We start from the raw sequence: 18071 nt of genomic DNA, 5'->3' as shown, positions 1-18071 counted from the left end.
AGTTTGGGCGTGGTCTTGTTATCCGTCTCTTGAATTCTCAAGTTCTGAAACCAGAAGTCAGTGAATGCCATGCAGATGAGCTGGAAAAGCCCAAGTGCTACTGATTCCATATGCTTATTTTCTTTACGTGTTCTCTCCCCTTATCCAAGAGGGGCTTCTGTTTCCCACACCTGAGATGAACCCTCTACCTCAACATCAGAATTCCATTTTCCCCCAGCAAATGGACTGTGGAGAGACTATACTGGGCAGGCTCTTAGGTAAGTGAGAGAACCATAGAATGGGAAGTGAAGATAAGTCAGTGCAACAGGGCTAATGGGCCATGATAGGTTTCCCACTTCCTGAGGAATCATTCAGTTCTGCCTTAACTGTGCTTGTCTGTTCCCAGCAAAGCAACCAAGGCAGCAGGATTTAACCCTCCCCCATGCATCAGCTCAGAGGGTGAATCAAACAGTACTTGCAAGACTGCATGTTCCTAATGCCTATGCTAAAAGGCTATAGGGCGGTAGGCTAGGAACACCTCCCTAGATTCTGGAAGGTCAACATGTGTCTGAGTAGACATTACCCTGTTGGATGTACCAGTGTTGTGGGAATTTGGGGGGGAAACTTTCAGTTGGAAAATTTCCCACTCCACTAAACCAACGCACATCTGATTTAGCAAGCTTATTTGACTGTTCAGGGGGAAGGGGTGTTAATTTACATGTTAATCTTCATGTTGTATACATCTGAAATTTTTCCCCAATAGCTAAAAATAGCTGAAATATTTGGAGGGTGCAGATTCAAATAACCGGCAGGTAAAAGGTAAAGGTAAATTGACCCCTGACCATTAGGTCCAGTTGCGGATGACTCTGGGGTTATGGCACTCATCTCGCTTTATTGGCCGAGGGAGCTAGCATACAGCTTCTGGGTCACGTGGCCAGCATGACTAAGCTGCTTCTGGCGAACCAGAGCAGCGCGCGGAAACACCGTTTACCTTTCCACCGGAGCAGTACCTATTTATCTACTTGCACTTTGATGTGCTTTCGAACTGCTAGGTTGGCAGGAGCAAGGACCAAGCAATGGGAGCTCACCCTGTTGACCTTCTGATCAGCAAGCCCTAGATTCAGACGTAACCTGAGGACATAGATTCCTCTTTTAATTATTTTAAGGTTGGTGGGGGAGGTGAGGCACTGAAAACAACTGTTAATATACACTATTTTTTGTATTGTTTGAAGAACTCTGCTACCTAGTTTGCTGCCTCATTGATAGTCAACTGAATTGCAGGAAATTAGAACCAGATCTAATTATATCTTAGATTTGGCTCACTTTGAATCCACTGCAGTTGCTGACCTTGAAGTCTTGAGGACTTTTATGCCAACAGGCTTGCTCAGTTGGTTAAAATGTTCTTGAGTAGCCAGTCATTTTATCAATTGCTTTATGCTGCTTTATTCTGTTTAAAAGTAAAACCATAGCACACTACCCTGATATTTTGTGAGAGGGTGAATGTATAAGTACTTTTATAAACAAATAAAAAAAGCTTCATTTATATCACATTCATTCATAACGTTCCCTGGTTAAAGTATGTTTGAAGGAGGCCCCCATTCTTCCAGTTGTACAGATTGGGGTAATAATCATAATTATAATAAGGATAACGATAACAATTTTACTATTTATACTCCACCCATTTGGTTTGGTTTTATCAGATACTCTGGGTGCCATGAGGCTGATGGAGTATCAGCTTGCCTGGGGCCATCAAATTAGGTTACTTCCCAGATCTAATTCAATTTCTTGTTCAAACCGAACTGAACTCCTACGCTGTCTCATACCAGAAGGCGATCCTTTGTATAGTCATGTCTTGGTTTTCGAACAGAATGTTCAACTTTCGAAATGTTTGGAAACCAAGGCGCGGCTTCCAATTGCGGAGGCATGTTGGAAACAATTGCAGAAGCCGCATTGGATGTTCAGATTCCCCCCCCCCAAAAAAAAGCATTCGAAAACCAGAACACTCACTTTCAGGTTTTGATTGTTCGGGAGCCAAAACGTACAAGTACCAAGGCGTTTGACAACCAAGGTATGACTATATTTTCTCATCTTCTGTCCAGGCAATGGACTTCGAAACGAGATCAAAATGGAGAATTCTGATGATGATTTGGAGACGGAATTCAGCTTTGAGGGCTTACCAGATGGAGCTCCCGAGGATGATTCGAATACCGAGGTTTCTGACCCAAGTCCTGAGGAGAAACAAGATGAGCAGACGGGAAAACGTAAACGGAAGAGGAAATGTGTGAGGAGGAAAGGCAGATATTACCCCAAGGAGAAAAAGCACACTTGTCCTGAGTGTGGGTACATGGCCTATTACCTTTCAGAAATGGTTAGACACATAAAAACCCACTTGACGAAAGGGGCCTACAAGTGCCTAGAGTGTGGGATGACCTACAAAGAGAAATCATCTCTGGAGGCTCACCAGCAAGTCCACATATCCCAAGGTGATGCCAGCAGCAGCCAAAGTTATGGGGCAATGACCTCAAGTGCCCCGATGGGTAAAGAGCATACATGCCCCACATGTGGACTGAGCGAAGCTACACCAGAGAGTCTCTTTGAGCATATGATAGCCCACCTAGAGGAGAGGCCTTTCAAGTGTCCAGAATGTGACAAAACCTTCCGGTATAAGTCACATCTTGCTCTTCACCAGGAGATGTTACACTTGCAGCAAACAAATGTTTCAGCTTATCACAAGACGCCCAGAGGTAGGTCTGTTATTTCAATCTGAGGCTCCCTGTTCCTGTTTTGATGTTGCTTAATCCTGTAAGTATTCTGCGGCTGCTTTTCCTCTGCATTTTCATTGCTCTATAGCAGAGCTTTCCAAACTGTGTTGTGACATTAGTTTGTTGGTTAGTGAATGTCAGGTGAATGCTCCCTGCACTCCTCCCAGGGCTCGAAGGGGGTTCGTTGAACCTCTAGTTTGCTAGTAAAACTAAATTACTGTGCATGCTAAAAACTATGTCACCAACATGAAAAGTTTGGAAAGCTCTATTCTACAGCAAAAGAGGGGAAGCTTTGTAACGGGCTGAAGTAACTCTGAAGGAAGCTTGTCAGACGGAGCGCGCCGGCATTCTTTTTCTGCCACCCTTTTTTCTCTCTCTTCCTCCTTGCCCAGCAGATCCCCAGGGTGGGAGCAGATTGCACTTTCCAGAGACACAAGCTGATTGCTTGCAAAAGGGCATTTGAAACAGCTGTGAGGGCCTAAGCTTCTCACCTCGTGATACAGAAAGTTGGGCTACTAGCAGGGCCGACTTTCTAGTGTAGTTCATCATTTGGCCTTGTGTATGCTGTGCTCCCTGTGGTTATTCAGTCTTCCATGTTGTGATAACATTTGTGTCCTGTCGCCGCCACCTCCGTTCACATCCTCCAGGGGTAAGAGGTCCCCTCTCTTTTTGCAGTCGCCCCTGGGCCAAGCATGGCTGAAAACGCTCCTCTGCTGCTGCAGCCCCTGCCTACTGCTTCGACAAGCGCCGAGACCTATGGCGGTAGCTCCCCTTCAAAGCTGCTCTTGAGCAAACCCGAAGGAGAGCCTCTTTCTCGCTATGGGACAAAAACGGTGAAGGTGGTGCTGACCAAGTTTGCTAAACTCTGCAATGGGAGGAAGCACACCTGCCCTGAATGTGGGTTTGTCTCTGAAAGCTTAGCAGGCATCATTCAACACAGGAGAGTCCACACGGAGGAGATGCCCTATAAATGCAACAGATGTGGGAAATGCTTCAAGTCATCGTCACACCTCAATAAACACTGCAGCAGAAATACATGCCAGCAAAACAGCCTTGCTCCGGGTACCTTTCTCGAAGAGAGTCAGATGTCATACGAAGGTGAGCATAATAATTTGGTTGATCCCCAATAATTTGCAAAATACAGGCACCCCCCCCACTTGCGCAGCTGTTACGTCCCCTGGCTCCACACATGTACATGAAATTGCATAAAGTAGGGAGGGCGCTGTTGATCCCTCCTGCCTCCAGTGATTGGCAAGTTGAGCTTCGGGGTTCATGGCTGGGTGGGTAGCTATGCTGCTGTGGGGCTTTTCGATGCTCTCCCTCAGATGTTAGTCTCAGATGTTTCTGGAGACAGTTTTCTTTTTATCTAGTCTCTCCCCCACCACCTTTGCCTATTTGTGGGGCGATGAGGGAGGGCGGAGGGACTCAGACCCTGCCTAAGGAACAAGGTTGGCATGTGCAGGCGAGGAAGGGGCGAGCCGAGGCATGAATCACCCCCCAAAGCGACAGGCTCTGCTGGCCAGGAAGAAGAAAGTCAAGGAGGGTGTGTGAATGGGGGTGGCAAGACACTCAGAACAGCTGTGCAAGCTTGTTCCCCCCCCCCCACTCTCCAGCGTTCTCTTTTTGTGCTCTTTTGGTGCCTTTTCCTGGTTTAAATCCTGTGTTTATGATATGTGACTAGATAAGTGGAATGTGTTTAGGTAAACTGCAAGCCTTCTTGGAAGCATCATTGCATGTGCACTTTCTGTTTTTGTACACCTGCGGGCAAAATATCCATTGTGTGGGGAGAGGTCCCATATACAGTGGTACCTTGGCTCTCGAACTTAATCTGTTCTTGAAGTCTGTTCAGTTCTCAAAACGTTCAAAGACCAAGGCGAGGATTCTGATTGGCTGCAGTCAAGCAGAAGCCATGTCGGACATTTGGTTTCCAAAAAATGGCGAAAACCTGAACACTTCTGGGTTTTCGGTGTTCAGGAGCCAATTTGCTCAACAACTAAGCTGTTCGAAAACCAAGGTTCCACTGTGGTCTGTATCTGGTCGGGAAATCTGTAAATTGGGAGATGCCTGTACAGTGGTACCTTGCAAGACGAAATTAATTCGTTCCGCAAGTCCTTTCGTTTTGCGGAAATTTCGTCTTGCGAAGCACGGTTTCCCATAGGAATGCATTGAAATTTAATGCGTTCCTATGGGCAAAAAAAGTCGGGGCTTGTTGCCGGCAGCAGCAGGGGGGGATTGGGCCTGGCTGGGCCCAGCCGGAGCCTCCTGCCGCCTGCACCGAGTGACATTGAGAGCGGTGAGTGAGCGGCGGCAGCCAAGAAGGGCGGCGAGATTGAGAATTGTGAGTGAGCGGCGGCGGCGGGAGGAAGCCAGGTGTGGGGAGCGGGGGCCACAGTCAGGGAGAAGCCGAGGCAGGAATTGGGCCTGGCTGGGCCCAGCCGGAACCTCCTGCCGCCTGCACCGAGCAGGCGAGCGAGCGAGCAAACATTCGGCGGGAGGTGGGGGAGGCAGCTGCGATGCCTGCTTTTGGGATCGGTGGGCGGCAGGGAGGTTGGTAGAGGATTTCTTCACCACCCTGCGCCCCGATGCCAAAAGCAGGCTTATCCCCTGTTGCTTTAAAGGGACATGTCCCTTTAAGGAAGTGGGGATGAGCCGCTGTGAAGGGAGAAGGGGCTTCCCCTCCAGCGCCCCCCTCCCTGTTTTTTAGAGGAGGAAGACCAGGAAAATATTTTTTCCTGGTTTTTCCCCTTTAAAAAACAAGTGCGTCTTGTTGTCCAGGCGCCTTATGGACCGAAAACTATGGTATGTCATTAAATTTGGACACGATTTTGTACGGTCCCTCCCAAGCTAATTGCATTTTGTTTCCTTTTGTTCTTAATAGTAATACTTCATTTTTGGCTTCAAAAGTTCTTTCCCTGGTCTTTTTGTTGTACCAGGTTTTTTGCTTTGTCTGGGCGACTTAAATTTCACCCTGCTATTTCTGAGCACCTTCGCAACATATTTTGCAGGTTGTATAGGTATTCTATCGCTGAATCCGGATCACCACCTTGGTGATCCTTGCAATTCATACAGAGCAGATCTATCGGTCCTTTTACTTTCCGGCCTAATAATAATTTGAAAGGACTGAACCCTGTTCTCTCTTGAGGTATGGCACAGTATGTATATAAAAGAGGTTGTAACTTGTAGTCCCAGTCATTGGGGTTTTCTGCTATATAGGCTTTGATCATGCAGATCAAAGTCCCAGTAAACTTCTCAACCAAACCGTTTGTTTCTGGATGGTATGGTGTTGAAGTTATGTGTGTGATGCCACACGCTTCCCACAACCTTTTCATGAGCCGGGATGTAAACGATGTGCCTAAATCAGTGACCAACTCACTGGCAAACCCTAGCCAACTCATATAATTAATGCATTCACCATGGTCTCCGTTTCTATATTTCGCAATGGGATGGCTTCAGGATATCTGGTTGCGTAATCTAAAATTGTGAGGATATACTTGTTCCCTGGTCTAGTGGCTCTAGGCAATGGTCCTATTAAGTCAAGTCCTAATCTTTGGAATGGTGTGGAATTTATAGGCAAAGGACACAGCTTGGCCTTTGTCTTGTCATGCCCCTTCTCTGGCAAATGTCACAGGCTTGACAATAGAGTTTCCCCATGCCTGGCCAATAAAGGTTTTGTGCAACCTGTCGCTTGGTACACGTAATCCCCATGTGTGCTTCAAATAGGCTGTTATGAGCTTGGTGCAAGATCTCCCAATCTGAAGAAGTGTGCATGCACACGAAAGCTCATACCAAGAACAAATTTAGTTGGTCTCTAAGGTGTTACTGGAAGGATTTTTTTATTTTTTATTTTGTTTTGACTATGGCAGACCAACACGGCTACCTACCTGTAACTTTTCCATATAAGTATGTGGGATTACTAACTGCTTTCTGACTTCTTCCCCTCCTCTATAGGGTGTGGCAAGGACTTCCCTATATAACAGTCCATTGTTTATACAAAATCTTTCAGGACATTCAGGGGTTAAAGGAACAGCAGAATCGGCCACCTCAAAACAATTATTTAATTCGATATCATTCTTCTGCTCCTGGGCGAAACTAGGTTTTGGGGTATTTGTAAAAGGAACCAGAAGGGCTTCAGTTCCCTCCTCACTCATACTTTCCACTTGTGGTTCCCTAGCCCTGCCTCCATTTGCAACTGTAACATTTCCCTCAGTATCAGGTGACTGTTGACCCCCCCCCTTGGAGCGAGTAACTACAAAAGCACTCTGTATATGCTCTAGGAGATCCTAGCCGATAAGCACTGTGGTGGGAATCTCTTTAAAAATGGCTACCTGCCACTTTCCAGACCAATCCTGGAACTTAATGTCAACCTCCGCCACCTGTAATGTCTGGCTGTTTTGAAATTCCTTTTAATTTTCTTACTCTACCTGGGTTTATTGTTGTGGGACAGATTATCTCTGGGTGGGTGGACAATGGTAACTTGTGAACCCGTGTCTTTTAACCCGAGATATTTCTTTCCCTCAATCCAGATGTGTTCTCCAGAGTTTTATAAAAGGAAATTATCCTGCTTAATAACATAACAATGTAGCACTCTAGCTTCAGCTACCTCAGCAGGCTCTGGCCTATCTTGGGCTTCGGTTTCCATGGCAGCCTGATTAGCCTCTGCTCTACTGTGTGGATACAATATGCATGTTTCTGTGGACTAGCACTGACAGACTTTTCCATTCCTACAGTTAAAACTTCTGTGGTCCGATTTACCGTATGTCCAACACTTAATCTCTCTAGGCCCAGTATAATTAGTTTTACGCCCCTTTTCCTCAGTGAGACCGGTGTTTGTTTGGGTTTTGTCAGTTGGGCCTTTGACAATGCCATGTTTCCCTTGTCCCGTTACTGAAGAAGGGTTTCCCTTTGCATGTTGAAATTTATTGCTGGGGTTCTGCCACACTTTCCTGCCAAATCTTGGTCCGTCAAACCCATGGTCCCTAATTTCATTAATTTGGTCAGCTAATGTTGCTGTCTCTACAATAGTTTTGGGGTGTCTTTCTTTTATAAGATATTTTAATTGGCCATGGATAGTCTCCTAGAATTGTTCCAGAGCAATCACCTCCCTGATCTTTGGAACTGAATCTGCTCCCTCCTGCTCTAGCCATTTTGTGATGTAATTTGAAATTCTGGCTCCAAGTTGAGCAAACATTTCCTCCCTCGCTTTTGTCACACTCCTAAACATTTTTCTTGGCTGTTCTGAGGTAATCCCAAACTGGGTATATATTAACTGCTTAAACGTGTCGAGGTTTTGGATTGTTCCTCCGGCATTTGGGCATATATCTCAGCTAATGCACCACTTATTCTATCCCTCAATATCATCATCTTGTCTTCATTCTTCATTTGAAAATCCTGACAAGCTCTTTCAAATGATGTTATAAAAGCTTCTGGGCTATCCTTTTCCTTAAACCCAGCGAAACGCCTTAATCCACTTTAACTTGAGTCTGGTCATTGGTACTATTGTTATTATTTTGGTTTTCCATAGCTGCTAATTCCAGTTTCCACATCTCTAACTGAAATTGCATTCTGTCTTTTTCTATTTGAAGTTCGGCTCTAATTTTTTCCCATTCGCTTTCCCTTTCACTTTCTTGCACAGCTTTAATATGTTTCCATTTCTGCTTCAGCTTTAATTCTTTCCATTTCTGCCTCAGCTTTAATTCTTTTCAAATTCTACAGAGAGGTTTGGTTCCTCTACCTCAGGTGAATTATTATAAATTTCTTCTAAACTCTGTTCTTCCCTTTGAGGATTCCCATTCTCTCCTTCAGAGCTTTCATAAGTTGGTTCCCTCACAGGATTTCTTGTCTTTTTGGGTGGCATTATGTGTGAATGAGAATTGACAGCTAATTAAAGTAAATAAGAGAAATTTCCTCTCACTACTGTTCCCTCAGGCTAGGCTTCTCTCTAGACTCTGGCCCCGAAGATCTGCTCTGGGTTTTTGCACAAACCCTTCAAGCTTACTTCCTCCAACCACAAGCCTCAAACCGTCTGCCAGAACAGTTTTTGAGTTCTCTTTCTCTTTTTATTACTTTGGTCTCGCAGCGCACCTTAGGTTTATTACACTAAACCAGTGTCGTCACACTCGAGCTAAGGCAATCAATCCCAGATTTACCCTTCCCCTCACAGATGTATTGATTTCCCCACACGGCGTATTTATCTATCCCACCGCTGCCGCCAGTTTTGTGGCAATCACCCAGGGTCCCCGGTCGTTTTACGGACGATTGACCCCTGTGCCACCACTGTACCGCTGCCACTGACCAGGTCCTCCCTGGTAATCACTGAGTCTCAGGTTTTTAAAATTGAACAAAAAGGTCAAGTTTATTCTCATACAGTAACAAGCTTATGGTTTCGAATACATCGTTTCACATATGTTCTCAGAATATTTCCTGTCAATATCTCACTCTTGTTCCTATACCTTCCCTTTACCTTCCACCCACAAGATCCCAACCAAACCAATTGAACTCCCTGACTGAACTGTCAAATTCCTGTGCTTCAGTCTTAAAATACTGTTGACTCCGCCCCTGGGTTTTCATTGGACAGTCTATTAACCCTTTCACACTATCCCCAGTATGACACCACCAGCATTAGAGGGCAAACGCCACAGAAGGCTTCTCGGTTCCATACTCCACTGTGATAATTAGCATTCCCCTCCCCCCTTTTTTGTTCACACAGTTCTATTTTATATTGTATTCCGTATCTGCACCTCTGCAATCTAGTTCATTCTTCACTTGCTCATTAAAAATTGCTGTATCTTTCTAGAGAATATCAAGAAGCCGAAGGCTCCCCTCCCCCACACCATTTTTTATACCCAATAAAGTCTTCTTTCAAGTTCAAACCTTAGTAACCTTGCAGTTGCTTCCATTATGCAGTTTATTATCTCACCATTTCCAGCACACGCCTGTACATTAGTCCCAATTAAACTCTGATTAACAGGAGAACCTTTGCTTTTTAATGACAGTATAGGAGGGTTATCAGCAAACAAAGTGCTTTTGCACTCAGTGTCTCTGCCTCTCTCATTCCATGTGGAAGCAAGAGCCAGATACCGAGATACCTGAGAGTGAAGGTCCCCCCCCCCGTCCCTGAGGGGAACTTGCAAGGACAATCACCCTCAATCATCCTTGGTTTTTCCTTTGTCGACAATCTCCCGCTGTCGTGGGAGCTGTCTCCATTAAGGCACTGGAACCAGAAGCCGTGTGACCTTGATCTCTGGTTGTGCAGGAGAGCTGAGGGCATTCCCTTTCTGCCTGCTGCCAGGTAGCCTTTTGAAGTGCTAAATGAACTGCAAAGATGCTCATTCACACATTTAAATAGATGCTTCTCTTGCAGGCAGGGTTGAGGGAGGGCAGGAAACACATTGTAGTTTGTAAATAAATAGAGAAATCTTGCTGGAGAAGCTGTTTCTTCTGATCACACAGAAGATCACTTTGGAGAAAAGAAATTGCTATGTGGAAAACACCTCATTTAAAGCAGAGCTTTCCAAACTGTCACAATGTTGGTTGCAGTGTGTAGGTGTGTTGCACAAATGCTCCCTGAGCTCCTCCCGGGGCTGGAAAGGGGTTAGTTTAGCCTCCAGTTTGCTAGTAAAACTGAATTACTGTGTCGCAAAATGATGCATGTATTTATTTTCCTTCCCTGCAGGTGTTGAGGACTCTCTGCCCACAATCAAAACGGAGGAAGAAGAGTTTGAGATATCCCCAGGTCTTCCATTGATTCACGAACCTGCTTTGAGTGAACACCCAGGAGAGAGTAGTTTGTCCAGGTTAGCTGCCATGGCAAGTTCAGTTAAGTGTCAGAAAAAGCAACACACTTGCTCACAATGTGGATACAAGGCAAGGAGTTTAACAGACCTTGTTTGCCATATGAGGAAACATACTGGAGAAAAGCCCTACATGTGCCCTCGGTGTGGAAAAACCTTTGCATGGCAAAAGAGCCTTAAGAAACACTTGGAATGTCTTTCCTGCTCAATAAAGAAGCCTCTTCCTGGCACCTCTGTTTCCAGTACCCCTTTGGTTCCCCAGGTTCATGTGGCGGAATGTGACGTAACGCTTAGTGGTGAGTACTCCTCTATGGTGAGTCATTAGATATTAGAGGATTGTGCAGATTTTTTTCCTAACATTTGCTGTGAATACAGCTTTGAGGTTATACTTCTTTCTTTTTCGACAGCTGAGCTGTGTATAAATTTATGAAATAAACCAAATCAGATAAATAAGAGAACAAGCCCCTACCCAAAGGAGCAGATTACTTTCCTATTCTAACTAAGTAAGCTCATTTCTTGGCCTCTTACTGGTTTGCTAAGTGCTGATCTTGCCTCTGCCATGAACTTGTTAAGCAGCCCTTTTAGGCAAGATACTGTGTGTGTGTCCTTGTCCTTTCTCTGCTTCCCATCAGCAACATGGGAATATTGATGACCTCCCTTGTAGGGGTGAGACCTGCATCAGGATCATGTACTTGAGCACTTTCCTGTACACCAGAGGTTCCCAAACTTATTTGGCCTACCACTCCCTTTTCAGGATAATGATAATAGGCACACACACCCCGTTACATCAGTAAGTGTCATTACACAACAGATGAAATGGGTATGAACAGTTTTTTTCAAAACTGGGCAAGGAGGTGGACTAGGCCCTGTAATTTAAAAAACCCATGGGGTAGACTGGAGTGAAGCCTGTCAGCTCAGTCCAATCCGCTCCACTTCCTGGGCCTTCTTTATGTTTCCACTGCCACCTTGTTTTTATTCAGCAGCTCCAATTGTACCCAAGCCTACTCCCTCCCCCCCATCCTGGATGATTCCAGAGCCCCCCAGGGTATGGTATTGCCCACTTTGGGAAACACTGCTTTACACCCTTCTTTACAAGTGAATTTTAAAAAACGGATTCATATTTTAGGTGCCATCAAAAGTACTATTATGTTGAAAACTTTTGATTGGTGTCTGCGTACACTCCAACACCTAAGTGGGATTAAGCGCTCTAGTTTACTTCCATGGGGCAGGGAGAGAAGGACGCATAACAGTCGTACCTTGGTTTTTGAACAGAATGCGTTCCGGAAGTCTGTTCAACTTCTGAAATGTTCAGAAACCAAGGCGTGGCTTCCGGTTGCGGCAGGTGCACCAAAAACAATATCGGAAGGCCCATCGGCTGTTCAGCCAACCAGAGTTTGAAACCATGTTTTTTAAACTGGAGTTCTAAACTCTGTTTACACTGACAGTGGTTTTATGTTGCACTCAATCCTGGTTTGTTTTCATGCCTCACCCCAGAGGTTCGCCTGCCTACAGAAGTGCGAGGCAAGAGCAGGTAGAAAACAAAAGCAGCTGTTCACCAAAAGATGCTCCAGTTACTTTGCTTTTCCATCATAAAAAACCATGGAGAGTGTAGCTTTTTTTATTTTAAAGCATGTTTCTAGCTCTTGGCTTTCAAAATAAGGGGGTCAGGGGTTATATAGCCTCTCCTTTGGGGCAACAGCCCTATATCTCAATTATCTCTGTATCCTCACAGATGAGGAGGAGTTAATTAACATCCTGGCGAAGAAAGCTCCGAAAAAAGTAGTGAAAGTGCAGGAACTCCCCAGAAAACCTTCGGGTGGCGGTTCTCTGGCTCAAGGTCAGCAAGAATCGTCTCGCTGCCGAGAAGCCAGGGCTGCCAAGAGGAGCAGGTATGCACGGATGGATAAGAAATACCAGTGTCCTGAATGTGAGCACAGATCATACTATCTCTCCGACCTGCTGAGACACCAGAAAAGCCACGGAGGCGAGAAGCCCTACAAGTGCCCCGAATGCTGGAGAGCTTTCTCTGAGCCCTCTGCCTGCAGCAAACACTACAAAACAGTCCACCAGCCTGACGGTCATTCTGGCTGCAGGAAGAAGCCCGGCAACAGAGCACGGAGCCTTCAAAAGGAGAAGAAGCACACGTGCCCCAAATGTGGGCACGAAACCTACAAATTGTCAACCCATCTTATCCATATGAAAAGCCACGCGGGTGAGGGACCTTTTCCCTGTGACAAGTGCGGGGAAAACTTCAGTTATAAATCGAATCTTTCCCGGCACAAGAAGATCCACGAGAGAGAGATCTCCAATGCCAAAAAACTCTCTGCACACCAGCAAATTGCTAAAGGTGAGCGCCGTATGATTTGAATCAGGAAGGGTTTTTTAAAAATTAATTTAAAAAATACAAACTATTAATTATCTCTGTTCATGTTTTAGTGCAGTGTTTTTCAACCACTGTTCCGTGGCACACTAGTGTGCCGCGAGATGTTGCCTGGTGTGCCGTGGGAAAATTACTTTATATATAGTCAATATAGGCACAGAGTTAATTTTTTTAACATTTTCTAATGGTGGTGTGCCTCGTGAATTTTTTCATGAAACAAGTGTGCCTTTGCCCAAAAAAGGTTGAAAAACACTGTTTTAGTGGGCTTAACAGAAGAAAGTACCCAAAGAAAAAGGAATCCCATAAAATCTGTTCCCATGCCCAACCATACCATTTTTACTCTTTAGGGTTATAACCAACTAAGTTTGCTCACATTAGACTGATTAAAATTAACAGACCCCAAACATATTAATGTCTGTTGACTTCAATGGGTCTTCTTTGAGTAGGACTAACATTGTGTAAAATGCGCAATTCATGTGACTACAGTTTGGTTAATGGTAGCCTGACAAAATTCAACAAACCTCAGCTTAGAATTAATGTTCTGGTTCTCTTTGCATGATCTCTGCTATCCCTGAAGATATAACCAAATGTGCAGGTTCTGCCACATATGGGTACCAATGTTGTTTCATAGTAAAATGGAAATTTGACGGGAATTGTAAAATGATGCTTTTCTAAGGAGGACCAGCGTACGAGTAGTCCCTTTGTCAATAGTTCTGTTGCAAGCTGCCCAGAGAACCAGTGTTGCTGTGTGGCATGTTAGTGTTTGCAAATATGGTAACGTCTATAAAAACATCCTGAAGAATGAATCCGTTCCAGGAGTCCATTCAACTCCTGAAACCATTCGAAAACCAAGATGTGGCTTCGGATTGACTGCAGGAGCTTCCTGCAGTCAAGTAGAAGCCGTGTTGGATGTTCAGCTTCCGAAAAAAAAACCATTGCAAACAGGAACACTTAATTCCGGGTTTGTGGCGTTCGGGAGCCAAGCCATTTGAGAACCAAGGTACCATTGTAATGGGATTCAAGTAATGTGCCCTGCTAAGTTCAAGATCGCAAAAAGCATTCCTGCTAGCGCAACAGGGCTTTTCCCCTTCACCCCCCAGATTGGCTCAGTGGTAAATTCAACGACACCATACCGGGGGGGAGAGGGCAAATGGTTCCATCTGTCCAATAATGTTTCCACTCACAACTGCCTCAGTGCTACATTGAATTACCCCCCCCCCTTTGGTAAATGCTTTTTATTAACTTACTATTACAGCACAAACACGACACTTAGAAAACAAGCTACAAAAGATAACACAAAATAAATGATAAAGGTATATCCATTAAAAAATCCGCAAGTTTCTGCACACAGGCTTATGTTATCCAATCTTTAGTTCTTATTCTATTCTAATAGACTTCCTCCTCAACGCAGGTCTGATCTTAAACTTGATAAACTGTTTCTTCCTCATTTCGTCTTTTCTACCCTTCTCCATATGTTGCATTTGTAAACGGTACAGTGGTACCTCTAGCTGCGGACATGATCCGTTCCTGGGTGCCGTTCGCACCCCGAAAAGTCCGCAACTAGAGCGGCACTTCTGCGCAAGCGCGATAGAGCGCTTCTGCAAAACACGCAGAATGCTTCTGCGCATGTGCACGCGGCGAAACCCGAAAGTATACACTTCCAGGTTTGCCGCGTTCACAACCCGAAAAGCTGCAATGTGAAGCAAATTCAACAAGAGGTATGACTGTATTTTATTTTGCAAAAATTATTTGAAACAAGTTCAGATTTTAATTTGAGGGCACTGTTTTTTTTAAAATCATCTCTGTACTTTCCCCACCCTTTTTCAGATTTTTGTTTAGACTGTCCCCTAATTGCATCCATCATTTTTGCCAACTCAGGGTAATCAAATAATCTTTCTTGTCACTCTTTTTTGTTGGTACTGTTTCACTTTCCCAGGTTTTTTTGCAATTAGTATTCTTGCTGCGGATGTTGCATAAAGGAACATTACCTTATTTTCATTTGCGATGTCTGAATCTACTATGCCCAATAGAAATGCTGCTGCTTCTTTTTTTTTTACAAAAGTTTGTTTAAATACTTTTTTTCAACTTCTCATATACCATGTCCCAGAAGCTCTTAATTTTATTACAGGTCCACCACATATGAAGTAGTGTCCACTCTGATTGATTACACCTCCAGCACATTTTAGATTCTGTTTTATACATTTTGGATATTTTGGTAGGTGTTATATACCACCTATAAAAACATCTTGAGAAAATTTTCCTTTATCGAGTCGCAAGTCATGAATCTCCAATCCTTATTCCATAATTTTTCCCATGCTAATAATGGAGTATTTATGCCTAGGTCCATTGCCCAAATTAAGCCCTCCTTTCTTCCGTCCGCACGCCATTGTTATCCCACCTTTTACATTTGCTCATAGCAAAGGCTGTGATAACACTCATGGCTCCATACTGATATCTTCACCCCTGCAATTGCCTTGGAGTAGCCCTGATATGCCCAGACCATTTGACCATTTTAGGTCTCAAATGTCCAACGTTACTCTGGCAACCTACAGTGAGGGAAGAGCATCATAAAATCCTCTTCCTCGGTCTCAGATTGCTTCAAGGATAGTTGATTTACGTTCTGGTGCTAAAACATCCTGCTGTTTGTACCATTTTCAGGTTGGGGCAGGGGGTTGTTTTTATTTTAAATATATATTTTGTGGTTTTATATTTTTTGATTTTGTTCTTTGAACACAAGACCTCTGGGTATAGGGTGGCATAAAATTCAATAAATAAAATAAAATAAAATAGATAAGAAGAGATGGAATGCAGTGTAGGAGGGAAAGATCCACAAATGCAAAACACACGAAAATCAAGCCTAATACACTCTAAAAGGTTAAATGCAATTAAACTGAAGCATTGAAACATTATTAAAATAATGAAAATATACACCTGGGGTCTCTAATTCTTATATTGAAAGGATGAAGGGACCAATGTCAACAAGGCCATGCTCTTCCTCATGTCCCCATTTGCTGAAACTCAGTGCAGCAGGGCTTCTTTGACAAGCATTGATGCCTGGGAGAGCTCTTTGCTCCTCCACCACCACCACCACCACCCTTCTTCCCTTGAAATGGGCTGGTCTCATGCCTGGATTGTTTCTCCCTCTTGTCTCTGCAGGCAACATGATGACTGTGGAACTGAAACCTCTGAAAGTGCCAGTACTGAGCCACATGGACAATGCCAAGCTGGCTGAGCTCCGGGGACGATGGGGCCTTTGCAGACAGGAAAGGGGAGAACAAGCAGAAGGGCCTGTTGCCTCCGCCGAGGGTGCTTCCACTGCTGAGGGTGCCTCCGCCGAGGGTGCTTCCATTGCCGAGGGTGATTCCGCTGAGGGTGCCTCCACCGAGGATGCAAAGAGTGAATCAGCCAAGGATGCTGAGGCTGAGGCTGCAGAACTTGAGCTAGCAGAGATTAAAGCAAAAGTCCGAGCGAGGCTGGAAAGGTTTGCATATTCCAAAGGCGGGGAGACAAATCCCTGCCCGTCGGAGCCGGACACCAGCCAGACTGCCCCAGTGGAAGAGAAGCCACAGCCTCCCGAAAGTTCTGAAGGCGAGAAGCCACTGCCTCCTGAAAGTTCTGCAAGTGAGAAGCCACTGCCTCCCGAAAGTTCTGCAAGCGATAATCCACTGTCTCCCGAAAGTTCTGCAAGTGAGAAGCTACTTCCTCCCGAAAGTTCTGCAAGCGATAATCCACTGCCTCCTGAAAGTTCTGCAAGCGAGAAGCCACTGTCTCCCGAAAGTTCTGCAAGTGAGAAGCCACTGCCTCCTGAAAGTTCTGCAAGTGAGAAGCCACTGTCTCCCGAAAGTTCTTCAAGTGAGAAGCCACTGCCTCCCGAAAGTTCTGCAAGCGAGAAATTCTCCGAGGGTGAGCCCTCCTTAGCTGACCAACAGAGTACCAACACAGGGGAGGGGCTCCATGAGTGCGAGGAGTGTGGGGAGCGCTTCATGTTGAGGGCCACGCTGCTCTGCCACCGGGCCACACACACGGAGGCAAGACCATACCTCTGCTCCCAGTGTGGGCAGGGTTTCATTCGGAAGGATTCCTTGGAAGCCCACGAGAAGACTCACTACTTTGAGTGCAGCAAGCGCTTTGATGAATGAGCTGGCAGGGCCTCATAGGGCAGGATTGGTTATCAAGGGTGATGCTGAATTGTTAGCTGAGGAGAGGAGATGGGAAATAGCGGCACAGCTGCGAAGGAAAGACTTAGGACCCATCTCCAGCCCAGTTCAGACAGTTATATAGACTTGCCCCGAGTTGTCCCACTGACTGTTGCAGTAAGTTTGGGGCAGTGGCCTTCCAGATGTTGAGGGACTTCCCAAACCCCTTGCCATTGACCATGTCAGCTGCATGGACTGATGATAAATGGAGTTCAGTGACACCTTGAGGGCCACAGGTCCCCCACTTGTGAACTATCCTCTCCTAAGGAGGCTTAACTGGGGGGTGGGGTGGAATATAATTGGTTGTAAAATCGACAAATTGTACTGATTTGAATTTTCTTAATAAAAAATACTGTTTTTTTTAAAAAAAGAAGGCTTAACTCGGAAGCAAGTTCCGCTGGGAACTGGTCTACATTGGTAAATGTGTACTTAGGGTGCAACTCTGCATGGTTTACATTGTACAGTGGTACCTCGCATTGCCTCGTGCAATGAAAAACTCGCTAGACGAAAGGGTTTTACGATTGTTTAGGTGACTTGCAAGACAAAAAATTTCTATGGCCATGCTTCGCAAGACGAAAATGAAGGCAGAAAATGCGAAGAGATAGAAAACAAGGAAGATTGCTGACTTGGTGCTGTAAATGGTAGCAACTAAGGAGCAATTGAGCCAGCAGGAAAGCGGGGTGTGATACAGTAAACTGCCCGTCCTTTACCCACAAAATGTTACTGTAACTTTTAGCAGCTCGCAAACAGCGAGAAGGAAAAAGCCCTCACTGCAGCAGGGGTTTTAAAAGGCTGCTTTATGCCTTCGGTAAAAGCAAGGAGAAAGCAATCAGACACGTGGGAGAAGGGGCCGCTGAGGCGACAATGGGTGAATTGCCTGTTCTGCGCCTCACAGCTGATCGGCAGGAGGGGAGGAGCGCATTCTCCAGCTGAGTGCGGGGATAGAGAGAGAGAGGATGCAGGA

The 18071-nt window shown here is 45.2% G+C and overlaps 1 protein-coding gene across 1 annotated transcript in view; it reads left to right on the top strand.

The window, feature by feature from the left end:
* LOC117042622 (zinc finger protein 197-like) overlaps positions 1–17407 on the top strand; it is a 41530-nt gene extending 24123 nt beyond the window's left edge. Inside the window, exons 7-12 of the mRNA XM_033142169.1 lie at positions 150–257; positions 2079–2723; positions 3417–3839; positions 10414–10827; positions 12264–12878; positions 16068–17407. Of these exons, the coding sequence (XP_032998060.1) occupies positions 150–257; positions 2079–2723; positions 3417–3839; positions 10414–10827; positions 12264–12878; positions 16068–17050 (3188 nt within the window). The 3' untranslated portion in view covers positions 17051–17407. The remainder of the gene's footprint in view (positions 1–149; positions 258–2078; positions 2724–3416; positions 3840–10413; positions 10828–12263; positions 12879–16067) is intronic.
* The last annotated feature ends 664 nt before the right edge of the window (positions 17408–18071 follow it).

The sequence above is a fragment of the Lacerta agilis genome, chromosome 2 (genome assembly GCF_009819535.1).
Source record: "Lacerta agilis isolate rLacAgi1 chromosome 2, rLacAgi1.pri, whole genome shotgun sequence".
Classification (NCBI taxonomy): Eukaryota; Metazoa; Chordata; class Lepidosauria; order Squamata; family Lacertidae; genus Lacerta; species Lacerta agilis.
This window is presented reverse-complemented; position numbering and strand designations above follow the sequence as displayed.